Source organism: Podarcis cretensis, assembly GCF_951804945.1.
Source record: "Podarcis cretensis genome assembly, chromosome: 3".
Classification (NCBI taxonomy): domain Eukaryota; kingdom Metazoa; phylum Chordata; class Lepidosauria; order Squamata; family Lacertidae; genus Podarcis; species Podarcis cretensis.
Window position 1 is genome coordinate 22,909,607 of NC_137172.1, and position 26,764 is coordinate 22,936,370.

General features: G+C 42.6%; 1 protein-coding gene across 5 annotated transcripts in view; it reads left to right on the forward strand.

Annotated features, from left to right (window-relative positions):
* The window catches only part of THADA (THADA armadillo repeat containing), a 153,409-nt gene that overhangs the window by 116,554 nt on the left and 10,091 nt on the right, over nucleotides 1-26,764 (forward strand). For 4 of the 5 annotated variants that reach the window (XM_079968402.1, XM_079968399.1, XM_079968400.1 and 1 more), the window contains 5 exons: nucleotides 6,960-7,375; nucleotides 7,897-8,018; nucleotides 9,585-9,657; nucleotides 10,220-10,364; nucleotides 11,235-11,366. In XM_079968402.1, coding sequence (XP_079824528.1) covers nucleotides 6,960-7,375; nucleotides 7,897-8,018; nucleotides 9,585-9,657; nucleotides 10,220-10,364; nucleotides 11,235-11,366 — 888 coding nt within the window. Of the gene's footprint in view, nucleotides 1-6,959; nucleotides 7,376-7,896; nucleotides 8,019-9,584; nucleotides 9,658-10,219; nucleotides 10,365-11,234; nucleotides 11,367-26,764 lie in introns of those variants that run through there. The other variant, XR_013836565.1, reaches the window with a different exon arrangement.

Below are 26,764 nucleotides of genomic sequence, written 5' to 3' on the forward strand. Positions count from 1 at the left end.
TAACTCCTGTTAACTTGGCAGTACGAAGTTGACTAGGTTTGTGGACAGTGACCATTTTAACATTAGTTTGAGCATTTCATTCCTCATACCAGGCACTGCTTGTTTTTACAGAGGTTGAGCATGACTAGCGGGTTATGACATTGCTGCTTTTCCCATCCTGCAAAGCACATGTTTTTAGAACATGAGTGGCCATCTTCTGAGCGCCACAGGCAGTTAAAGCCTGTGGCTTCCTGCACAGCAGCAGGAAGGCCAGATCGTGGCATAGAGCAATGTACACATCAGCAGCTTAAAATGCTAGGTTATTTCCATTAGTGCATTTCAAGTCACATTTTTACATTGCTGTACACAATGTGGGCGGGGTGTGTGTGTGTCTGCACCCAGTGCCCATTGCCCAATTTGCTTCCTCACACCTGCAACCAGATTCCTGTCTCAAATGTACACACCTCAGCTTAACCATGATTTGTGTTTTCAAATTGGATGGAAGCCGGTTTGAGGAAAAGCTGGTCAAACAGAAGTATTTTTCGTTAAGCAGCAGGAAACACATGGATTGTGGCTAACACCATGTTTGTTTCATGATTGATTGATTTAATGCATCTTTATACCACCTTTTCCTACAAGGAGCTCGAGTTGGCGTGCATGGTACTCTCCCCCACCCTGTTTAATCCCCAAACAACTTTGTGAGACAGGTTAGGCTGAGGGGCAGTGATTGGCCCAAGATCACCCACTCAGTGACCTTCATGGCCAACTGGGCATTTGAACTCAGTTCCTAGTCCAACACTACACCACACACACTGGTTCTCAATAGGTGTTTGGCTGTGAGAGTACACTGGAGCTGGAATAAATAATGATGTGCACACAGCCATAGAGTTGATCAAACATTCTTCCCTGCCTTCCCTATCAGTCCTCTTGCCCATGGGGGCTTCTGTACAGCAGAGGTGGGCAGACTTCAAGCTTTATATTTTACTGGAACCTCAAGATCCACCAGTTAGGGCTTAGGTGCAAAAGACATTAAACAGTACATTCTGAGCAAAGCAATTTGTTTCCAGTACTAGAATGAACTGAGCTGCTCACTCTCCTTTTGAACACAAGTCTACTTTGGGTTACCCCAAGCTTTTTTAAAAAAAATCAGCAGCCTCATTTAGGTGGGAAACGTCATTTTGTGGTTGCTACTGGTAGGCAACAAGGAGTTGGGAAGCCTTGCTGGTATATTGGAAATCACTCAGTGATCTAGTGGATTCCAATCTGCCTTCTGCCCTTCCTGCATCCATCTGCATCTGTCTGTCTTGAGAGACAGTGGAAGAGTGCCATCGGGGGTAAAGTCAAACTGTTGGAGAGTTACAGGACTTGTTGTAGCTGCAGAGATCAATACGGGAGAGACATGTTTTCTTGCAGATGGGGCAGATGAAGGCTGGTTTTGCTGTTGCAGATGCACCATGGCATTTCTTCACTCCACTGTAGAACACATGAGATGGGCACTTCCTCATCCTATGAGCTTCATTTTGTCACTTGCTTACCATTTTAATTCCACCACTGCATTTGAATGTGCACGGCTTAAATTCAGCCAAAAATGTGAAACATTAAGCAGCTGTTGCTGTGCAGATGAAATATGGTTCACCTACTTCAGGGTCATCTGTATTTCCTAAATGGCTAAAGACTTTTTAATTTAAAAATGTCTCTGTGTTTTGTTGAAGGAGGAGAGATGGTAGATAAAAACAAACCAAGTTCTAACATCAAAGCATTTATTTCTTTTTTGTAGAAAATGTTTAATTGCCATATATTAAAAATAACTAGGCACAAATATCTTAGTTTGATATCAAAGCTCATGTAAGTACTTTGGATCTAAGTTGAGAATAGTATTTCTCAGCTCTTGATAACAAAGATGGCTTGCATTCCTGTGCAGTCCCAGTGAATTTTTGCTTGAAAAAAGCATGTCATTTTAAGTGCATGTAAATGTCACACTTTAAATAACTGTACTGTACTAAAATAGGCTATTGCATTTTTTTATGCACTGTTTATCAACATCTTTTTATTGATTCTGAGCTTTATTTTAATAAGAATGATAGAAGTAAAACGAAAATCTGCTCTTATGGCTCAGGTCATGGACAGTGAAGTTAATAAGCTATTAAGTCTGAATGCCTGTGGACTTGCACCACAGCTGGGGAGATATTGGGATGCTTTGGAAACCTGGGGGTTTGCAGAAGTAAATACCTACTGAGGAAAAACTCTGACTGTTGTGTGCAACAGAAATATAAAATACAGCTTACTGAGAACTGAGCATGCTTGGTAGCTGCTGAATGTTGACCATCAGTTGAAACTAGGATGAAGATGCAATGTCCTATCGAAGTGCCCTACAGCTTATAACAGATTTCCCTGACCTGGTGTCTTCGAGGTGTTGTTGGATTCCAACTCCCATCAGCCCCAGTCAACATGACCATTATTTGGGGATAATGGGAGTTGTGGTTATTATTCCATAAAATGACTGGGTCACATTTCAGGAAAGTTCTTCTTAAATAAAAATGTCTTCAGTAGCCACTTATGCCAGTGAAATTCTACTCAATATTGATGGAAAGCAGAACTCCAACGTATAGTTAGCAGAGTAAAAACACATTGCAGAATTTCCAAAAAATAGAACAGATACAAGAAACCTATTGGAATGCCTGATGTTTTTGTCCATGGAGTTTTCTTGGCAGGGATACTGGAGTGGCTTGCTGGTTCCTGCTCCAGGTGGATCATGTTTAGTCAAAACACTCCACTATGTCCTGCCCATCTTGGGTGGCCCTGCATGGCATAGCTCATAGCTTCTCTGAGTTAGTCAAGCCCCTTTGCCATGACAAGGCAGTGATCCACGAAGGATCCAGCCTCTTAATGAGGTGAAAGAGGAGAGAGCAAAATATGGTCTGAAGTTCAACACAAAAAAAACTAAGATCATGGCCACTGGTCCCATCACTTCCTGGCAAATAGAGGGGGAAGAAATGGAGGCAATGAGAGATTTTATTTTCTTGGGCTCCATGATCACTGCCGATGGTGACAGCAGTCACGAAATTAAAAGACGCCTGCTTCTTGGGAGAAAAGCGATGACAAACCTCAACAGCATCTTAAAAAGCAGAGACATCACCTTGCCGACAACAGTCCATATAGTTAAAGCTATGGTTTCCCCAGTAGCAATGTATGGAAGTGAGAGCTGGACCATAAAGAAGGCTGATCGCTGAAGTACAGTGGTGCCTCGCAAGACGAAAATAATCCGTTCCGCGAGTCTCTTCGTCTAGCGGTTTTTTCGTCTTGCGAAGCATCCCTATTAGCGGATTAGCGCTATTAGCGGCTTAGCGGCTATTAGCGGCTTAGAAAAAGGGGGGGGAGGGAAAAGACTCGCAAGACGTTTTTGTCTTGCGAAGCAAGCCCATAGGGAAATTTGTCTTGCGAAGCGCCTCGAAAAACGGAAAACCCTTTCGTCTAGCGGGTTTTTCGTCTTGTGAGGCATTTGTCTTGCGGGGCACCACTGTATTGATGCTTTGGAATTATGGTGCTGGAGGAGACTCTGGAGAGTCCCATGGACTGCAGGAAGATCAAACCTCTCCATTCTGAAGGAAATCAGCCCTGAGTGCTCACTGGAAGGACAGATCCTGAAGCTGAGGCTCCAATACTTTGGCCACCTCATGAGAAGAGAAGACTCCCTGGAAAAGACCCTGATGCTGGGAAAGATGGAGAAGGGGACGACAGAGGACGAGATGGTTGGACAGTGTTCTGGAAGCTACTAACATGAGTTTGACCAAACTGCGGGAGGCAGCGGAAGACAGGAGTGCCTGGCGTGCTCGGGTCCATGGGGTCACGAAGAGTCAGAAATGACTAAACAACAACACTGGAATGCCAGAAACAAAGGGCCATCTGGTTCACCATCCTGTCTTCAACAAGAGTCACCCTTATGATTTAATCCTCAGTTCTTGATTTTAAGTTTAATGGCTCTGCATCATTTTTGTTAAGATGCTAGCCAGTGATCAGCCTCCAGTTGGAAAAAGCATAGCTATGTTTTGAAGCAACACTGTTTTTATCTGGGCAGAATATACCTTCTGGTCATGCCCAAAGTATCAATGTGTATAATTCCCATCCTACCTTTAATATTTTTTATCTTCCTTCCTATTCCTTTTCCATCTTTCTTCATCCTGGTATAGAGAAAATGTTAACAGCCGTGCTTCCAGCAGCATAGTTTTGTCTGAACAGAAGTGCCTCTTTAATTCACCTTAAGTTACGGAGCCAGACATTTACTTTAGAAATTAATACATGTGTTGGTTTAATAAAAGTTATAGCATTGGCCAAGGAAAAGAGTTTGTTTTAAGTTAGGCAGAAGTAAATAGAAGTAGGGAAGGGTTTTTTCATCAGGGGTAGAAGCGCAGGGATTATTTACTCATTTGTAATGAGATTTTTGTTTTTCTGGGAAAGACATTTTTGAGAAAATGTTGAGTATAAGGGAAAGTCAGAAATGTTTGGCTGTGGCTTGAGATGCTACAAACATATGGAAACAGCGCCCCAGAGGTCTGTGGAAACATTTGTGTTTGCTTAGTCTCCCCTTCCCCAACTAAATAGATGACCACTGGGAGCCAAAGAGGGTCTAAGCCCCTCAAATGGTGAAGTAGTTGTCTAAATCAGAGCCTAAAAAACACATATGAGCTGCTGGATGCTGGTATTCCTCATTTGCTGCCCCCAGCAGCCTTCTGAACATGTGTTTTGGACAATCCACATCTGGATTGCCTGGTTTAGGAGTTTCCAGTCTCCTGTTCTTTCACAGCAGCCACACGAAGGCTATAAGACATTTTATACAAGACATTTTGCAGTGATTATCCATTGTCATATTAGAACAATGATTGTATCAACTGATGTAGAGTATGGACAGGGGAGAAATCTGATTCTGGAACACAAGTCTACCAATTTCACACTTTAAGAAACATGAGGAGCTGAAAGAACAAAAATGGACAGATCCTCCCATCCCTAGTGTAGAGGCAGTGTTGTAGAGTGGTTAGAGCAGGGGTCAGCAAACTTTTTCAGCAGGGGGCCACTGTCCCTCAGACCTTGTGGGGGGCTGGACTATATTTTTGGAGGGGAAATGAATGAATTCCTATACCACTCAGAGATGCATTTTAAATAAAAGGACACATTCTGCTCATGTAAAAACACGCTGATTCTTGGACTGCCCGTGGGCCGGATTTAGAAGGCGATTGGGCTGGATCTGGCCCCTGGGCCTTAGTATGCCTATCCATGGGTTAGATTGTTGCACTAGGAAGGTTCAAATCTTCACTCAGCCCTAAAGCTTCCTGGGTGACCTTGGACCTGCCACCAGCCACCATCTCTGCCTAACTTAACTTACAGGGTGGTTGTGAAGATAAAATGGAAAGGGGGAAACCTTTATGTTCCACTTTGACCTTGGAGAAAAGGTGTGGTATGAATGGATCACAGCTGTCCATGGAGGCACAGGTCAGTTCTGTGTCCAGGGCAGCTGTCTACTAGCTCCATCTGGTACACAGGCTGGGCCCCTACTTGCCCGCGGACTGTCTCACCAGAGTGGTGTATGCTCTAGTTATCTCCCACTTGGACTACTGCAATGCACTCTACGTGGGGCTACCTTTAAAGGTGATCCAGAAGCTACAACTAATCCAGAATGCAGCAGCTAGACTGGTGACTGGGAACGGCTGCCGAGACCATATAATGCTGGTCCTGAAAGACCTACATTGGCTCCTAGTACGTTTCCGAGCGCAATTCAAAGTGTTGGTGCTAACCTTAAAAGCCCTAAACGGCCTTGGCCCAGTATACCTGAAGGAGTGTCTCCACCCCCATTGTTCAGCCCGGACACTGAGGTCCAGCACTGAGGGCCTTCTGATGATTCTCTCCCTGCGAGAAGTGAGGTTACAGGGAACCAGGCAGAGGGCCTTCTCGATAGTGGTGCCCGCCCTGTGGAACGCCCTCCCATCAGGTGTCAAGGAAATAAACAACTATCTGTCTTTTAGAAGACATCTGAAGGCAGCCCTGTTTAAGGAAGTTTTTAATGTTTGATGTTTTATCGTGTTTTTAATATTCTGTTGGGAGCTGCCCATAGTGACTGGGGAGACCCAACCAGATGGGCGGGTTATAAATAAATAAATGATGATGATGGTAATGTTATAAATTTCACCTTAAGTACTTCCTTGGAGATAGGTCAAATGATACTATCATGGCTAAGTTCCTCTTGGAAGTACTAAGAAACAGAAACCTACATGCTTTGGATAAAACATAGCGACCTCCTTGGAACTCTTTCCCTTGTATTTCTGTTTTATTTTGCTTTTGAAAATGTTTTTGTGGGCCTTTAGACTGAAATAAATATCTGTGTGTGAATAATGTCATAATAATTAATCATAGAATTGTAGAATTGGAAGGGCCCCTCACGGCCATCTAATCCAACCCCCTACAATAAATAAAATAAAGTGGCTAAGTTTAATTGTTGAGGCTTCCAGTTCCCCATTTGTGCACAGATGTGAAATGCTTCTCCTATGGCATGCAATACAGTTTGGGGTTTTACTTTTCCCTGTATTCATTACCCTGAAGAAACTATGTAACACTAGCATGTTTGCAAAGTTGTGGGAGAGACCTTCAGATTCCAATTGTTAGTATTTTAGCTATGTCAAAAATTTTAATATGTTACTTAAATATGCAAAATAATTGTTGAACTTAAAACTTGAGTAATTCTGAAGAAATAGTTCTCATTTTCGAAACATTAGTAATATATGAAGCTTGGGGAAATGCCCCTCAAAATTTGAACATACGTTCTGTTTTTAAATCATGTGGGCTTCTTATGTCATAGGAAGCAGGTAAAATATTTCACTGCTTAAATGTGCTCAAGTTTGATTGGATTGTGTTCCAAGTTTTATGAGTAATAACCAAAGACAACCTTTCCTTTTTCATTCCTCATCCCACCACCCTATCATATTTAATTCCAGGAACAGAGCTGCTCAGTTTTTGGGATAAAATAGGCACAATTATCTCGGATTCGGAACTGGCAACGGGTATCAGCTATTCTTCTGCAGTGCCAGGACTTCCTCAGTATCTCCAGAGCATCACCAAACTCTTCCTGTCGATGCTCACGGTGACTTCAGATCCTGGATTTGCAAACTACAGTTCACCCGCCAAACCGAAAACAGTAAAACCTTGTTTGTCAGTTGCACATCTGCTACGCTCTGAGTTCTGCGAAGTGCGCTTGTTGGTCTTAGAAGCGACTGTTCTGTGGCTGAAGCAAGGACATTCCAAATCTGTGACGGAAGAACGGGGGAAAGTTCCATTGTGTCTACTGTCTGGTATGGAGGAGATCCTCCTTCGGATGGCTGTAAAGGAAAAGCATCTGGAATGTTTTTGCAAGGTAAAAACAGTGGTCCCCCTCTCCCGTTCTGGATGCAAATACTGTAAAATTCACAGTGCTATCCAATGTGGGCAATTTTCATAGTAGATCCATTGAAATCAAATAAGCAAGTACCGTATTTTTTGCTCTATAAGACTCACTTTTTCCCTCCTAAAAAGTAAGGGGAAATGTGTGTGCGTCTTATGAAGCGAATGCAGGCTGTGCAGCTATCCCAGAAGCCAGAACAGCAAGAGGGATTGCTGCTTTCACTGGGTAGTGATCCCTCTTGCTGTTCTGACTTCTGAGATTCAGAATATTTTTTTTCTTGTTTTCCTCCTCCAAAAATAAGGTGCGTCTTGTGGTCTGGTGCGTCTTAGAGAGCGAAAAATACGGTAACTTAAGTCCATCATTTTCAGCGGGTCTCTCAGCATGACTAATGTAATCTGTAAAAAACATATAATAATTATGGAGTAAATGGATCCAATTCGTGCCAAATTTATTTTTATCTTTACCTTTCCTCCTCTTGTTGCTATTACATATAGATATTAGAGGCTCTATACCATACGGACCCGCAAAATGTGCTTTCAGAGACAGAAGATGCTTTAAAAATGAATGCAAGAGAATTCTTGCGTTGGGTTTTGAATATTGCAGATGCTTCTGACAGGTAAATTCTTTTGTCTTTTTTATATTTACTGATTGCAGGTTGCCAAGTGAAAATAAACTGATGTCAGAGGGTGAGAGAGGAGAAATATTTGTGCTCTCACTGTCTTGTTAAGCCCCAGACATTGTCATATTTTTAATAATTCGCCTCTATGGTATTTTTAAAACATACTCAGAAGCCCATAGCTAAGGCTAAGAAGTGATGAGTCGTCCAAATGAATTACAGGCTGAGCAGAAAGCTGAGTGGCTCCTCTGGTTCTCTTTTTCACCAGCATCTTCATGTTTAAAATGGTAAATCAATGTTTCAGGGCAATGGTTATTGCTGTATCATAAAGCTGGGATCGCAGGAGGCCTGTTTTTCTTTTCTTTTTTGAGATCTGAATTTTGAATCTATATTGTAAAATTAACTAATAAATTACCTTGTCCATATTTTTATTCTATTTCATAAAATTTATATATATCACTTGATTGCAAAGCAGCCCTCAAAGGGTTTTACGAGACATAGTTATGAGTGCTACCAACAAATCTGGTATTCAACTTGCCGTTTGGTGAAGGAATCCATCACTTCCTACTGTCTGTCATGGGCCATTCATATCTTTCAGGTTAGATTTGGCAGGTGTATCAACTTTTCTACCGTAGAACTTTAAAACTGCTGGTATTTTTCTCCAGATCTTCCATTTGACCACTAGACCTGCTTTTATGACAACATTCTTCCTCTAGCCCTTTTTATAGAAAACAGGTTATCGGGGCATGCATCTTACTACACACGTTTGCACTGGTTGTTAACGACAACAACAATTTTATTATTTATACCCTGCCCATTTAACTGGGTTGCCCCAGCCATCGCCAGACATTAAAAACTTCCCAATACAGGGCTGTCTTCAGATGTTTTTGGAAAGTTGTATAGTTGTTTATCTGTTTGGCATCTGATGGGAGGGCGATTCACAGGGCGGGGCTCTATAGAACTTTCCATCATCTTAGATACAGTGGTACCTCGGGTTACATACGCTTCAGGTTACATATGCTTCAGGTTACATACGCTTCAGGTTACAGACTCCGCTAACCCAGAAATAGCTCTTCAGGTTAAGAACTTTGCTTCAGGATGAGAACAGAAATCGTGCTGTGGCGGCGCGGCGGCAGCAGGAGGCCCCATTAGCTAAAGTGGTGCTTGAGGTTAAGAACAGTTTCAGGTTAAGTACGGACCTCCGGAACGAATTAAGTACTTAACCCAAGGTAACCACTGTAGTTTGGTTTCTAAGAGGAGGAGGGTTTGTCATACTTCAGTGCAGTTCTATATCCACAAGGCGCAACCTCATGCCTAAGCAAAAGTTTTTCTTCTGGTTGTATATTGACATGCAGAGCAGCTGTAACAAATGGGACTGTTAGATTTCCTCCTGACCTATGCTAATAAAGCATATTGTGTGTAACAAGTGAAAATGAGAATCTCATTTTCACTTGTTACACACAATATGCTGCTAAACTGCTTGCCAGTTGACTTGCATTTTGCTGTAGCTTTGACATTTATTTCACACTTACGTTTGTGGATCTGTGTTAATCTTTTATTTTGCAGCATTGAAATTCAAAGTATATCCCTCAAATTTGCCTCAGAGTTGGTCATCCATCTTGTCCAAGATCAGCAGGAGGTAAGGAAATCTCATTTAACAATCACGTCTGCATCAGATTTACTATGACTATACATTAAGAGTTTCCGTTCTGCAGGTTCATTTTGATGAACCCATAAAGTTAATTGCTTCATATATACAAAACCTGAGATTATGACTTCAGTGCATGAACAAGTACTACATTGAAGACCAATGGCAGAATTGATTTGATGTTAATTGTCTCAGAACAATTAACAAAGGAGTCCACTGCTGATTTATGCAGTGCTGTTTTAGTTTTTATTCTTTTAAAGCAGTGGTGGTGAACTCCCATCTGTTGTGCCAAATTTGAATTTCTTTCTTTCTCTCTTTCTCTCATTCTTTCTTTCTTTTGTCAAAAGCAAAGCAATGGTTTTGGTTTCCTTTTCTGTGTCAAATGAATTGCTGGTTCTGTGGAAACTGAATGTCACATTTTGTGTTTATTATTACTTTTTAGTTCCGGTCTTAGTGCCAGTTTTAGTATAGCGCTTGACCCTTCTTGTTTACTCTAATTTCCAGTTTACAAGGATACTTCAGGCTTTTAAAGCCAGTATTAATTTTCTTATAGGAGCTGAAATCAGAGATGAAGCAGTGGATTGGCATAGTCACTTCCTTCTGCAGAGATGAACAGCAAACAGATCTCCGATTAGCTGCTGCAGAGATTCTTGTGAGCATTACGCCATTTTTTCTGACCAGTCAAAAGCTTCTGTTGGGTAAGTAAATAGAATTAAGCACTATGTCCACAAACAAGCCAAAATTAAGCTTCTAAATTTCACTCATTTCAGTGAGAGAACAAATCACATGATAAGCTCACACACCAAAATCAGCAGAATATATGCTTAATTTTCAGTTGGCTTGCCGCCTATGTTTATGTTTGGAAGCAGGAAGAGGCCTGAGAAATCTTAAGGATGTGCATATGTTATATAGGGAACAACTGTGACTTTGTGGTAGAGTACCTGATCCTCTGCACAGGAAGATCTGTCCTCTCAGTAGAAAATGGGCCTATCTGCATGGTATGATTTGCTGTAACAGTGCTTTATAGCATTCGACTATGCTTAATATTTTTAATTTATTCAAACAATTTCTAACTCACTTTTAATGAAATGAATGGCCCCAGGGCAAGGCACATTAAAACTAATGAAATATACAATTAAACAACCTCAGCTGGGTGGAAGAGCAAGTAAAACAAAATAACCAAGCTAAACATCAAAATACTGAGCGAATAGATGTGTCTTCAGCTAACACTAGAAACTTGACAAAGTCAGTGTCAGCAGACTTTGTGGCAGCAGAACAGGGCGCCAGTTGTAAAACGTCTTCTCTTCAGCTTTTTTATTTTAAAATTTTGATCCGCCCCCCCCCCAATTTGTCAGCTATGCACATTTTACAAATACAAAAACCTTCCTTGGAGGTTTTTAAGCAGAGGTTGTTTGTCCATCTGCCATGGATGCTTTAGCTGAGATTTCTGCATTGCTGGGGGTTGGACTAGATGACCCTGGGGTCCCTTCCAACTCTTAAGATTCTATGATTCTGGTGTTGTTGTTTTTTTAAAAAAATTCCTAACATTTATTTTTGTAAATACTTAGGTCTGTCTGATACATTATACCTTTGGAGATGTGTTGTTCAGCTGTTGCAGAGTGAAGAGCAGATAGTAAGGAATACCGTTGCTGGCGTTATAAGACAAGCTCAATCCCAAGAAAATATCTCTAGGAAAACAGGTATGAAATTATTCTTCTTCACCATCAACCATCAGTACTTGTGAAAGAGATTCATTGCACATGTCAATGTGTCTAGGTTGATATTGTTAGCAGGTATGACACAAGCTGCAGAAGGAAGCTTTGTGTTTATAGTACAATATCTCAATATCATTTCCCCCCTCTTCTTAACTGTGTGTGAGAATTATTCCTTTGCAGCAGGAAGGGTATATAGGGGTACAGTGGTACCTCGGGTTAAGAACTTAATTCGTTCTGGAGCTGTGTTCTTAACCTGAAACTGTTCTTAACCTGAGGTACCACTTTAGCTAATGGGGCCTTGCGTCGCCGCTGCACGATTTCTCTTCCCATCCTGAAGCAAAGTTCTTAACCCAAGGTACTATTTCTGGGTTAGCGGAGTCTGTAACCTGAAGCGTCTGTAACCTGAAGTGCCTGTAACCCGAGGTACCACTGTACTTTTAAAAATCACTTCAGTGCTATGAAGGTGTTGCCTTTTCAGATTCATAAGTATATAGAACTCTGCATTTCATGTGAATTCAAGTGTTAGAATATTTTTATTTATATAGGACATCTTCAGCTGTGTTGAAAATAAAAGTTTATTTTTGCAGCAGACTTAATGGATTCAGATGTGGTTAGCCACTGCTGCTTTTCTAACCTAGTCATGCTAGGGTTACAATCTACACAGAAACCAAACTATCTGGTTAGGAACAGGATTATTTATTGTTTTGTTTGCTTACAAACAATAACTTGCCAGGTAGTTATGGTCTTGCTCATGATCTGTGCAGTGCAAGCCCATGACAGGTTTATTGCTTTTGCACTCTCTCTCTCTCTATATATATATTGTACTCACGTACACACACACACACACACACATATATATATACATATACATATACATATATATATATATATATATATATATATATATACACACATACACACACACCCCTCTCTCTCTCCTTTAATCCTTTTAATGTAAGGGACTGCACTTGAAATATTGAATTTAAAGTGAATGCTAAACAGTTCCTTCAAAATCTAATCAAGGATAGGCTCTGTAAAATGTAGCTTATTTCAAAGCAAAATTGCTTTTTACTGAGTATACTCCAAACAATGCAAGCGCAAAAAGACAATTTTTTGAAAACCTTTTTTTTTTAAAGGAGAAATTCTGATCCTTCCGATTTGTTGCCTCTTGGTAGTTTAGTCCCCTCTCTTTCCAGCAGGAGGCTAATGTGGGGCACTTGCCATTTCTTCCCTAGAGCTTCCTTTTCTCCTACATCTGCTGATACGGTTCCAGGGTGTGTTGAGTGGGGAGGAGCTACCCTCCTGTTCCCTGTGGCTCTATCTCCCCTCCTGGCCTCAGTTACAAGATAGGTAAAGGTAAAGGTACCCCTGCCCGTACGGGCCAGTCTTGACAGACTCTGGGGTTGTGCGCCCATCTCACTTAAGAGGCCAGGGGCCAGCGCTGTCCGGAGACACTTCCGGGTCACGTGGCCAGCGTGACATCGCTGCTCTGGCCAGAGCCAGAGCCAGAGCCGCACACGGAAATGCCGTTTACCTTCCCGCTGGTAAGCGGTCCCTATTTATCTACTTGCACCCGGAGGTGCTTTCGAACTGCTAGGTTGGCAGGCGCTGGGACCGAGCAGCGGGAGCGCACCCCGCCGCAGGGATTCGAACCGCCGACCTTTCGATCGGCAAGTCCTAGGCGCTGAGGCTTTAACCCACAGCGCCACCTGCGTCCCTCAGTTACAAGATAGGAAGGGGTTAAATCACCCTGAGTTGTTGTCATCTCTCCCCAATGCTTTCCCGTTTGTTTTCTCTGTCCCTGGGCTGCTGGATGGCTCTGGGCTAGATCCTCCCTAGGAAACTCCTGGCTGGCTTATCTTCCTGACCAGCAGGTGTCTCCAGCACCACCTGGCTATCCTGGCAGAGGAGGAATAGATGGCAGTGGAACCATGCCTTTCTATCATCTCCCTCTAGGCTTGTCTGCGACTCAGCAGCTGGCACAATCAGGACGTTGTGAGGCTGGTTTGGCCACAGCTACAGCCTCCCATTGTGTGCCAGAGGACCTCATCCCAGCTGGCATGTGGGGGGGGGGTCATCATCCAGGAATCTCTCCAGTAGTTCTGCGTCTGCCGCTCAGTTTTAGGATGATGAAGGGTGTGGCTTACAAGATGGGATTGGTGGGGGAAGGATGGGTTTGATGGGAGTTGAAATCCAACAATATCTGGAGGTCCACAGGTCTCCCACCCACTGACTGTTGGCAAGGGTCACATCACCCCTTGTTTCCCTGTGTTTATTTTGCACTCCTCATGTTGGAAAAGCACATATTTGTGTGTGTGTGTGTGTGTGTGTGTGTGTGGCTGCTGAATGCTGTATCTAAATTCATCCACTCTCATTAGCTTGATTCAGAAAATCTTCTGTTTAATTGAAAATATTTGTGCCCCACTTTTCTCAGCCTCGGTCCAGTATATCTGAAGGAGCGTCTCCACCCCCCATCGTTCTACCTGGACACTGAGGTCTAGCTCTGAGGGCCTTCTGGCGGTTCCCTCACTGTGAGAAGTGAAGTTACAGGGAACCAGGCAGAGGGCCTTCTCGGTAGTGGTGCCTGCCCTGTGGAATGCCATCCCACCAGATGTCAAAGAGAACAACAACTACCAGACTTTTAGAAGACATCTGAAGGCAGCCCTGTTTAGGGAAGCTTTTAATGTTTGATGTATTACAGTATTTTAATATTTTTTTGGAAGCTGCCCAGAGTCGCTGGGGATGCCCAGCCAGATGGGCGGGGTATAAATAATAAAATTATTATCATCATCATCATCATCATCATCATCATCATCATATAGTCCAAGGCCTCTTACAAGAAATAATAAAGTACAATAAAGCAGCAATATACAAACAGCAAAAAAGAGGCATGTAGTAAAAACATTGTAAGGATAGCATACATTTCGGTAGTAGCACCTTTTCTTTAGAATTGCTTTGCTTCTGAACCGAGGCAGGTGCTGAGACTGATGTTATTTCAGATCTACTAGAAACTTATTCTCTCCGGCCTTTGCTGAACATTCATACCAATTTGGCATACTCACTTAATATACCTGTTTTGCCCTAATGTTGGCTGCTGTTTTATTTATTCTGCAAGTAAGTTTTGACATAACTTTAAGGTTCATTTGTTTGTTTACACTGCCTTGTGATGTTTACAAGAAAAGCTCTATGACAAGTGTTTCAATAACTAAATAATAATAGGATCCTACCAGAAAAGACCAAATTATTTCCTTCTGGTGGTTCCCTCATTGCGAGAAGCAAAGCTACAGGGAACCAGGCAGAGGGCCTTCTCGGTAGTGGCGCCCGCCCTGTGGAACGCCCTCCCATCAGATGTCAAAGCGATAAACATTCAGAAGACATCTTAAGGCAGCCCTGTTCAGGGAAGTTTTTAACGTGTGATATTTTAGTGTATTTTTGGTTTCTATGGAAGCCGCCCAGAGTGGCTGGGGAGGCCCAGCCAGATGGGCGGGGTATAAATAACAATTTATTATTATTATTATTATTATTATTATTATTAAATAGGAAATAGGAAGGTATTAATCCTGTAACGGAAGACCAGTAAGGTTAAGGTAAAGGTAAAGGTACCCCTGCCCGTACGGGCCAGTCTTGACAGACTCTGGGGTTGTGCGCCCATCTCACTTAAGAGGCCAGGGGCCAGCGCTGTCCGAAGACACTTCCGGGTCACGTGGCCAGCGTGACATCGCTGCTCTGGCGAGCCAGAGCCGCACATGGAAACGCCGTTTACCTTCCCGCTGGTAAGCGGTCCCTATTTATCTACTTGCACCCAGAGGTGCTTTCGAACTGCTAGGTTGGCAGGCGCTGGGACCGAGCAGCGGGAGCGCACCCCGCCGCAGGGATTCGAACCGCCGACCTTTCGATCGGCAAGCCCTAGGCGCTGAGGCTTTAACCCACAGCGCCACCTGCGTCCCTAAAAGCTCTATGACAAGTGTTAGGAAGGTATTAATCCTGTAACGGAAGACCAGTAAGGTTAGGGGGAGGCTAATGTTTGGGTGCAGCCACAGAGGTCTGGTTTTGGGTTGAAATCTGGTGACAGCATTTGCTTAGGTGAAGTAAAAAGTAAGAAGGCTCCGAGTGTTGACCCCTTTGCCACTCATGAAGTCAGGCGTGCTTCTCCTTTCAGGGTGTGAGTTCAGAAAAAGGATTTCCAACCCTGTAATACTCATACAAACCTGAATCCTTAGCACATGATGGTGTTGGTTCAGACAAAGAAGTAACTGTAAACAAGGCTTTGTTCTCTGCACACAATGGTAAGCAACTATATAGAAACCATTGTGCTTATCTAAATATTTAAGTTGTGTCTTAGCTCCTGAAGAATGTGGCTTCTTTTCTGTATCACAAAACCTGAATGGGCTGTGCCACGCCTCACCTGGTAAGGATATAGTGTCATGTCTGAAGCCCCAGACAGTAAACTGAAACTGAGCTGAAATGACTACACATCTCCCTGCTTTGTACACCTACCATCATGTGTCTCAACTGATTACGCAGCTATATCTCCAAGCCCATTGTTGTCTGTTGCTTCCCACATATTTCTATCTGGGTCTTTCCTAAGAAAGTAGAAAAGTGGAACTAGCCTTGAATATGTTTTGCTAGAAAACTGCCAAGGCCTGCAATGTTTCTGATACTTGCTAACACATTGGAAATCATCTTCCAACCCACATAAGATGCTCTGGTTTCCGCTGTGCATAGTCCTGACAAAGAAAAGAGGTGCTGGGACTGTAACTTTAACAGTACCAATAAATGTCTCAGTGTTCTTTGTGTCATGATTGTATTACTACCACACACTCATGTTTAAAGTTTAAAGTATATATTGGCCTAACTACATATACCCACCAGTTTGGCCAAGCACTCCTAAGTTTGGCATACAGGGAGGGAATACCATATTGCCTTCAGGGTCTCGCAGCCTCACCCAGAAACCTTTGCAAGGTGTTGGTTGCCAGCCTTTCAGCCAATGAATTACTCTAGAACAGGGCCCGGGGGCCGGATGTGGCCCAATCGCCTTCTCAATCCGGCCCACAGACAGTCCGGGAATCAGTGTGTTTTTACCTGAGTAGAATGTGTCCTTTTATTTAAAATGCATCTCTGGGTTATTTGTGGGGCCTGCCTGGTGTTTTTACATGAGTAGAATGTGTGCTTTTATTTAAAATGTATCTCTGGGTTATTTGTGGGGCATAGGAAATCGTTGATTCCCCTCCCCCCCCAAAAAAAAATATAGTCCGGCCCACCATATGGTCTGAGGGACGGTGGACCAGCCCACGGCTGAAAAAGGTTGCTGACTCCTGCTCTAGAATCCCTAGAAACACCATCCTCTGATCAGAAAGCTCTTTCCCGGATGCCTGATATTTTTATTTATTTGTTTGTTTTGTTAAATTTCTATTCCGCCTGTCGTCCAAGGATCACAGGACAGTTTACAGTATTAAAAACACAAAATTGCCTAACATAGTAACATCTATAAGGGCTTTATCAATTAGCTGCGGTATAAATATTATATACCTGCTCAAGGACATTTCCCCCTGTTCCTGCTTGATATGTCTACTGGTTAATTCCCAACACCTGAAAACAGGACTGCTGGAATTTGCCCAGGATAAATTGGGCTGAAATGTAAGGAGGGAATCCCAAGTCCACCACTTCCATGCCTGGCATCCTTCTCAGGTTGGGCTGTGTGTTATAAAGCCAGACACCCCATGGAAATAACTAGCATCATCTCAGAACCACAACCAGTTTCACTGTGTGTGCATAAGAGTCAGTTGCTTTCTTCCTGGAAGGTTCCAAACCTTCCAGCAATCTTAGGCAAGACATTGCCCCAGGGCAGCTGGCACGTAGGAGAAGAGCGTCTGTGGTTGGTGAGTCTTTCTCCATCAGGTCTCTTGGTCGGGGGGGGGGGGGTAGCACACCTGAAACAGATAGAAGAGTCCTTTATAATATCCCATTGGATCTCCTGCAGCTGGAGACTGGGATAATTTGTTTTCTGCTTTTGGTTAGTGGGGGCATTTACAGAGTGCATGGAGTTAGGCTTGTTTTTCACAGTTGCGAAGCCCTCTCCATTTGTTCGGAATGTTGGAACATTCTACAAGCTTGAGAATTGATCTTGAACCGGCTGCTAGGCAACAGAAAATCTGCCCAACAACAGGAGACTTTATAAAAAGGGCATGTGGTCATCAAGGGTCAGAGAGAGTGAAAAGTGTCAGTGTGTAAATGAGCATTGAGTCAGCATTAGGTCTCTGGCCAGATGGCTGGAAGAGGAAAGGATTATGTTATTTTATCAATATTCAACCAGTGTTAATTTTTCTTAATAGTAAAGATACTCAATTAAAAAGGAAACTCTGCTGCAAGTCTATTAAAAGAAGAAAACCCAAGAATAGATGCTGCACACACTTCAACCCGGAGGTTCCTTCAGAATGAGCCTAGCAGATGTTATATTTTCAGAAAGACTGTATGCAGACGGCAGGCCCTAAATACTGTCTTGATTGGAGACAGTGTCATGCCCATGTCATCTTTTCTTTCTTTTTCCTTTTTTGACAGGAAATATGTTTAATATCAGAAGTCTACAGAAACACTTTGTTAGCAGCCGCAGATCTTCTGCAGAACATCGATGTATCCTGATGGCAACTCTTAAATTCTCTCAGAATTACCAGAGAGCTAGTTGCATTCACTTTCATATCACAGATGCAGAGCTGCGTGTTTACTCAAACCGAACAGACTCAGGTTTTCATCAGCTATGCATTAGGAGGACACAGGCTTATATTAACATTCATTTCAATTTGCTGAAGAGTTTATGAGCCGCACAGTGGTCTCTGGCACGCAAGAAGTCAAAGAGTTCCTCTGTACACTTTGAGCATTGTTGTTGTTTAGTCGTGTCCAACTCTTCGTCACCCCATGGACCAGAGCACGCCAGGCACTCTTGTCTTCCACTGCCTCCCGCAGTTTGGTCAAACTCATGCTGGTAGCTTCGAGAACACTGTCCAACCATCTTGTCGTCTGTCGTCCCCTTCTCCTCGTGCCCTCCATCTTTCCCAACATCAGGGTTTTTTCCAGGGAGTCTTCTCTTCTCATGAGGTGGCCAAAGTATTGGAGCCTCAGCTTCGCGATCTGGCCTTCCAGTGAGCACTCAGGGCTGATTTCCTTCAGAATGGATAGGTTTGATCTTCTTGCAGTCCATGGGACTCTCAAGAGTCTCTTCCAGTGCCATAATTCAAAAGCATCAATTCTCCAGCGATCAGCCTTCTTTATGGTCCAGCTCTCACTTCCATACATCACTACTGGGAAAACCATAGCTTTAACTGTACGGACCTTTGTTGGCAAGGTGATGTCTCTGCTTTTTAAGATGCTGTCTAGGTTTGTCATTGCTTTTCTCCCAAGAAGCAGGTGTCTTTTAATTTCATGACTGCTATCTAGTGAAGTGAGCCCTCATCCTTCAGGGCTTGTGCTACAATGAATCTACAGTAATATTGTTGACCATCCGTAGGGGAGATCCACTCGTACGGCGTGGTGTGTTTGATGACTTTCTGGACTGGGGCTGTCTGTGAACAAATCACAGTAGGAGGGAGTTTTCTTTGTAGAAAAGATTTCAAAAACGCAGGGCCAAAATATTCTGTAATCTTACATCATTTGAAGTGTGTGTTTTTAAAAGAGAGGAAGCTATATGTAAGCTGTGTTTGTTTCTGATATCAAACAGTCGTATTTAAGATGGCAAGAAGACTGTAATCGTCTACCATCCAAATAAAGAATTTCCCAGTTTGCTAAAGAGACTGGGTGCTGGAGAAGCCAACCGTGGCCTAACTCTGCAAAGCAGTTTTATACTCAAGGCAAAAAAATAGAAGAAATCTGAGTGCATGACTTGCCTTGCTATTACAGCAGACGCTTAGGCCCCTGAGTTGCTTTGCTAATCTCTGACATGTAATACCCTGTTTTTGTAACCCAGAATGAGAGTGCGTTAAAACCACAGCATGAACTACAAGATGAAACAATATAGTTAATAGACTGTGGGTGTAGGAGGACTATTTTATCTAGGCTAAAATGTAGAGAGATTAGAGTCCGGTTGTGTCTTCTGAACCTTAAAAATAAATTGGTGATATAAGACAGCTGGAAGTTTGGAAATCACACTTGCTCGTCATGACTTGATGACATCTTCTGTGGTGGCAGTGATGAGTTCCAGGGCTAATGTCTAACATTGCAAAGACTCTCCTATCTCCTGTCTTCCTTTTAAGTGATTTACTAGATCTCCCAAGGGTGTGTAAGTGTGAAAAGCCTCTGCTCAGATGGGCATTGATACTAGAGGAGGGTTTAGGAGAGGAGGGTGAGAAGGCTGTGTAAACTGGGGTTATGGAAGTTAAAAGGCAGTCAGGTTTCACCCCTTCTTTGGACTGTAGAAACTGGTATGCTTCAACCCCACCAGTCTTGTTGGCCAGATGTATTGGGACAAATTTATGATGCTGAATGAAGAAGAAGCTGCACATTCTTGCCATTAAATAAATGCACTGTAAGCAGAATTATGAAAAAAGGCAAATAAGGTTGCTTTCTTAATTTACTTTTTTACCACTATTAGAAAATCTTGACTGTAGATTCCTGAGTGTTTTTGCGCTGGGATGTGCATGTGTGTACATGCTGTATCACTTGGGATGTTTTGTCCCAAGCACTGCTGTGCAGTGGAAGGGTGGTTTAGCAAAACAGTAAGGTTTGAAGGACAAGAATTGTGCATTGTTCTTTTTACTGGAAGCCCTCCCTGATTCTCTCTCTCCCACCCCCAACCCATTTTGGAAAACAGTGTCTGCCTTTATAAAAAAAGAGAAGTAACATTTTTTCAAATTCTGTGACTTTTGCAGATGAATTCTGCAACTGACAGTCATTTAATTGTCAGTCAATAATTAATTTTATAATGAATGATTTTAAAAGTGTTGTTTGTGTTGTACTTTTGTACTGTTTTATTGTTGTTAGCCGCCCTGAGCCCGGCTTCGGCTGGGGAGGGCGGGATATAAATAATTTATTATTATTATTATTATTATTATTATTATTATTATTATTATTATTATTATTTAGTACCTTTAAAAACTAGGTCCTTATGGCATAAACCCATTTCGGCAGCTGCATGATTTTATCCTTGGTTTAGTAAAGGTAAAGGTAAAGGTACCCCTGCCCGTACGGGCCAGTCTTGACAGACTCTGGGGTTGTGCGCCCATCTCACTTAAGAGGCCAGGGGCCAGCGCTGTCCGGAGACACTTCCGGGTCACGTGGCCAGCGTGACAAAGCTGCATCTGGCGAGCCAGAGCCGCACACGGAAACGCCGTTTACCTTCCCGCTGGTAAGCGGTCCCTATTTATCTACTTGCACCCGGAGGTGCTTTCGAACTGCTAGGTTGGCAGGCGCTGGGACCGAGCAGCGGGAGCGCACCCCGCCGCAGGGATTCGAACCGCCGACCTTTCGATCAGCAAGTCCTAGGCGCTGAGGCTTTAACCCACAGCGCCACCTCCTTGGTTTACACAGCTATAAAAAATAAAATGAACAAAAGGCCACGAAATTCAAAAGGTAGAGTTTGCCACCCATTTATATGCAAAGCTCAGATGTATCCAAGATAAGTACAATGACCATGAACATTAATTGGAGCTTTGCATTGAAATGTCACATGATGTAGCTCTTGCATTTCATGACCTTGCATAAGCTTCTATTTACACGTTTTTTTCACTATGCCAACTGTGGATAACACTCCATGCATCTAATGAAGTGTGTAATAGTCCCCAAAAGCTCATGACACAATAAACGCGTTAGCAATTAAGGTGCCTCCAGATTCTGACTTCGATTCTATTACTGCATGTGTGTACCAGGAATTAACCATACCACTCATTTATCCTTAAGCAAATATACCTTTGATAAGTCTATCAAAACAGTGGGAGATGCAAACTGTTCCCCAAATTGTAATGGCGTTTATTTTGCTAAGGTGTCTTAGTATTAAGAGAAGACTTCCCAACTAAAGGCACATTGAAGTGCTGAAAGTTCTGTTGAGTATTTCAGATAAGGAATCTTGAGGACAAATGAAAATAAGGGTTGAAGACCTTTGTAGGCATTTTTTTTAGTGGCACTTAAGAGTGCAATTTAAAGTGAGATCCCTTCAGACAAATGACAGCTGATTAAGTGAGAATAGTGAGAATAAAGTTAATATGGAAGTTAATAGTAGCTGTTCTCATGCTGGTTGAACAAAAACTTGAGGTGAAATTAGATCACCACCAACAAAGAAAGAATGGTTAACAAAAAAATTGGAAGGTAGCAATTATGTATAAGGTATGGAATTGATTAGAGTAAGAGAAGACAAACAAGAAAGAGAAAATAGAAAAAGATAGATGGAAACTACTGAATTTATGAAGTCTAAATATAACATAAACATGGGTGAATAGAATAGTTTTTCTATATAGAAAAATATAATGCATTGTTGCGTGTTATGTACTTATCTAATTTTGTGGGATTTAATAAAGTTTTAAAAAAGAAAAAGAAAAGCAGCTCAGTAAGCAGAATGGACAGCATGTTTTTATAGTTATTTGAAATAATATAGTAACTATTAAGGAAAAAGAGGGTGCTGTTGGTAAACAAGGATATAAGGCAGGCATAGGCAAACTCGGCCCTCCAGGTGTTTTGGGACTACAGTTCCCATCATCCCTAGCTAACAGGACCAGTGGTCAGGGATGATGGGAATTGTAGTCCCAAAAACAGCTGGAGGGCCAAGTTGGCCTATGCCTGATACAAGGCTACAATCCTAAATGAACATACTGAGACTGAAACTTCTAACATATGAACGTACTCTGTATTTGTCCAGAACAGGCTCTGTCAATATGCAAGGCTCACATTTCATTGGCATCACAAGGCATCTGATTTATCTCCTTAAATTGCTTGTTTGAGGAAAGTATAGGTGGGTTCGGTCAAGACAGTGCTGTTGGTAAATGAACTATCTGCTCTCCTGACAATGTTTTCTTTTTCTTTTTGGTCTCATTTCATACACTTTTGAGAAGGCTTCACTTTATAGGAAGAGTTAAACTTATATACAGCACTGCTTTTCTTTTGAACAGTTTAAAATAATAATAATTTGCAATTTGTATGGAAATAATATTTTTTTAAAAAAATCATGTAGGTCTTTGCAGGCCATGAGAAATCATTAAATTGTTGTACAAACTTCAGTTTAAGACAGTAATGCAGGACATTCTTGTACAGACACACTGTCTGTTTCTAATTCTTGATATCCTGCTATGCGCATCTCCCATAAGTAGGTTTCGGAATAAGTGGATTGCTGCTCATTACTATACAGTACTCTTTGCAGCTCTGTAACCCAACAGTTGCTGCACTGTACTGAAGCACATACTTAGGACTGTCTAGCGCTATTCAACAGTTTAAGTGCACATATAGAAAATAGATGCCTTCTATACACATTTTGGTATAATTTTTGCACATCATTTGGCATGTAGGACGGTTAGCTTTATGGTGCCACCTGCTGGGAAGCCCTGTTTTAACACTGAAATTGCCAGTGAATCCCTTGATTCCTTCCAGTTCCTTTGCATCTGGTCGGAAGGCTGGAGCCCTTTTGCTGTCACAAATCTAGTTTTCAGCAAGGCAGTATGTTTCAACCCAGACTGGCATGCCTCAAAGACATAGCTGTGGATTTTCTTCCATTTTTGAAGGCATAGGTTGCAATTCTGGGAGTAGGACCCACTACACTCAACGGGACTTACTTTTGAGTAGGCTGAGTAAAGGATTGTGTGGTTAACCCATCCTTACTCTCATTACATTGTGATTTGGGGCCAATTCATGCATTATTTTGTGATCTTTACGTAATAAATTTTTCATTTGATGGGCCAAGTGGGGGGGGGGGGGGGAGAGACACTTCACCAAGGAGAATAAAATACAAAAGGGACTGTCAGAGAAATCGCTTTTAAAAGAAGCGTATTTTGACATTTCTTGATACTTTCCATGGGCCAAGTTAAAATATGCTAATATTGCCCATAAGGACTTTATGACACTAGAATGCTATTTAAATTACCCTTCGTTTACCTACATTGAGGGTTAACAAAGACTTTCTACTCAGAAGGCATACAAACTGTGCATGTCCAGCAGCACAATCCTGTACATGCCTACCCAAAGTATCCCCGCTTTCCTTAGGACTTAGTTCCTGGTTAGTGGGTGTACGATTGTAGCCCAAGCTTGTTGCATGCATTTTATTGCAAAGTCTGTATAGAGTACGCCCTGCAGCTGCAATTATGGCACAGTGTTCCCATTTGGATTCAGCCACTTTCTGCATAGTATTTTGACAGAGTATTTCACACATTTTCATTAAATCTTTTGTACACACACACACACACACACACACCATCCAGCCTGCCTGCCTGTACAGGTTTCTTGCCGTCAGTAAAACAGAACGAGTTCCCAGAACACACAACTGTTGAGAGGCAGTCCTTTAAAACGCCCAGTAAAATATAAATATTTCCATAAACTGTGAACAGCCCCAGGTTTGGCCGGTGTCAAAACTAAGATGGCCTAAGATGGTGGCTGATGTGCACTGCTGTTCAAAAGATAAATTTAGTAATCTACACTTGTGCCCCTCTCTTAGTAAACAAATCTAAAAGCCCAAAGCCATCACTGCAGCTTATCTGTGGTCTGTCAGGTCAGTGTTTGTCAGTCCAGGCCTGCTGGATTGGTTCAGTCACAGAGCTGGGAAAGGTGCAGAAAAGGGCAATTGAGATGATCAATGTGTTGCCGCACCTCCTCCATGAGGAAAGGCCAAAGTGTCCAGAGCTCTAAAATTATTAAGAAAAACAACTTAAGCGGAGGAGATGACAGGGGGTTATGAAATTACACATCGTTTGGAAATAAGCAGATAGAGTCTTGTCCCTCACATTTCCCAACAGTAAAACCTGAGGCCGTCCAATGAAATTTATTAGCAGCAGGATCTAGGATAAAGAACTTACTTTTTCACCCAGTGGTGGAATTTTCTTCCCCAAGTTTTGGTGATACGTCACAAGCTTTAATCATTGATTGAATTGGTATATGGTTGATTTAGAACTGTTGGCCATGATGGAGGTTTCGGGTTTAGAGGCAGTAAATACTAGAGGCACTGAATACTAGTCGTTGGAGGCAACAGCAGTGGAAGACAGTTGGCCTTCATGTCCTGATGGTGGACTTCCTGAAAGCATCTAGTTGTCCACCATTAGGGATACAGGATGGCTAGATGATCCAATGGAGCTTTTGTGTTCTTAATTACTGAACACTGCCCTATGTGTTTTTGAGTATAAACAGCCTAGTGTGTATATGTGAACAAGCTGTGGAAAGGGTTTAACTTAAGATGCGCCATAGGCAATACCTGATACAGTCTCTGTGTCTGACAAGATGCCTTAATATATTATGTGTAAATATTTTTACAGTTCAACCCATAAACAGGCTTGTTTTAAAAAGCAATGATAGTAGCGTTCTTGACATGTATCACTATCCTGAATAGGGTGCCCATTGGAACAAAACTCCTCCTGGGAGATGCAATCTATGATGCACCGCTGTTATATTTCATATTAGCAACAAAGTGCTTTTCCCATTGGATGTTCCTGTGAGTCACGGTGTGTGCCAGTCAGTAATCACAAAGTGCAAAATTGGAGTTCTCTCTTTATTAGCAAAAATGTGGTCTCCACAAACTTCGCTGGGTGTCATGCCAAGTGCAGCAGCTCATTCCCTCTGGGTCTTACCCCATGAAATCCGTTGCTGAGACTAAGTTTCCAAGCACCTTGTGACTGTGCCTGCATGCAGCTAATCTCTCCTCCACCCTATTCATGCCTCTCCTAGTTCTGGAAGAAAGGGGGTAGGGAAGCTTGTCGCAATAGGAAGGGGAGATACCTGTGACCAGCCTGACACATCTTAAAAACCCATGGTTTATCTGTTCTGTGTTCTCTTATGAAATCACATGCATATTCTTGTACTGAAATATGGACTGGGCATGAAAACGTGAGATGGACCATCTGCTCTGAAGCTGAGGGACTAGAAATAGAAAGTTACCATATACTAGAGGAGACTGGCTATGTCCACACCATACATTTAAAGTACAGTGGACACTCGGGTTGTGTACGTGATCTGTGCAGGAGGCACATTCGCAACCCGCAGCGCCACATCTGCGCATGCGCGGGTCGCGATTCAGTGCGTGTGCAAGCGCCGAAACCCAGAAGTAACCCGTTCCAGTACTTCCGGGTTCGGCGCGGTGCGCAACCCGAAAACACACAACCTGAAGCGTCTGTAACCTGAGGTATGACTGTACGTCCAGTATACATCCTGGGAAACGTAGTTTTCCCCCTCACACAGAGATACAATTCCCAGCACCCTTAACAAACTCTAGGAGGTCTTCCCCACCACCTGCTACCTGATGCTTTTGAATGGAGAGGCCAAGTTTTTAACTCTTGACCTCCCTTTTCCCACTTACCAGCTTCAGCTTCTGATTCTTGACTTATCTCCGCCCAATTCCCAGCTCACTAAGCCCTGTCACTCCTTCAGCTTCCGACCTCTCCAGTCTTCTCCCTCTGACCACTCATTGTCATCCCACCAGCAACACTCCCCGGGATCTGAGCCTTTCCCCCTTGGTGGTTCTCCATCTGGTTCCTCCCACCATTCCTGTGTGTGCAAGCAGTCCATGACACCCAGGCATAGCCTTTTGCAGTCTCCTAGGCCCATTGTCTACAAGTGCACACTCTTCTTTGTTCCTGATGTTGCCACAACTAATTTAGCACCAGGCTGTCTGAGCCCTGTCTTCTGTGTGAAGCAACACTGCCACTTAGAATATGGCTGCATTCATGACAGAGGTGGCGATGGCAGAGATCAATGAAACAAATGAAGATAAGATCATCCATCACGGGATGCTGACCATTTGCTAAAGGAGTTTCAGTTAGCCACATTAGCAGTGCTCTGGTATCTCATAGTGAATTTTCTCTTGGCCTTTTAAGATTGAAGGAGGGCTAATTTGAAAAAGCAGCAACACTGACTCAGTCCTTGGATGTAATGCTGAGAGAAGAGATCTTAAACTGATAGCCAATAACGGTAAATCAAACTCTTTAATTTTAAAAGACATTTCTGAACTTACTGAGGCTTGTTTTTATCTTTTTGCAAAGGTGATAGAAATAAACTATATAAGAAAATCATCCTCCTTATTCTTGCTTTAAAACAAAAGAGACAATCTCTCAAAGTGGAAGACAACCTCTGTCTCTATCATTCACCTGAGAATGTTCACGGGCAGAGCATCAATGCAGCATTCACTATTTAGATTGGGCTATGCCACTAACGGGACGCGGGTGGCACTGTGGGTAAAACCTCAGTGCCTAGGACTTGCCGATCGTATGGTCGGC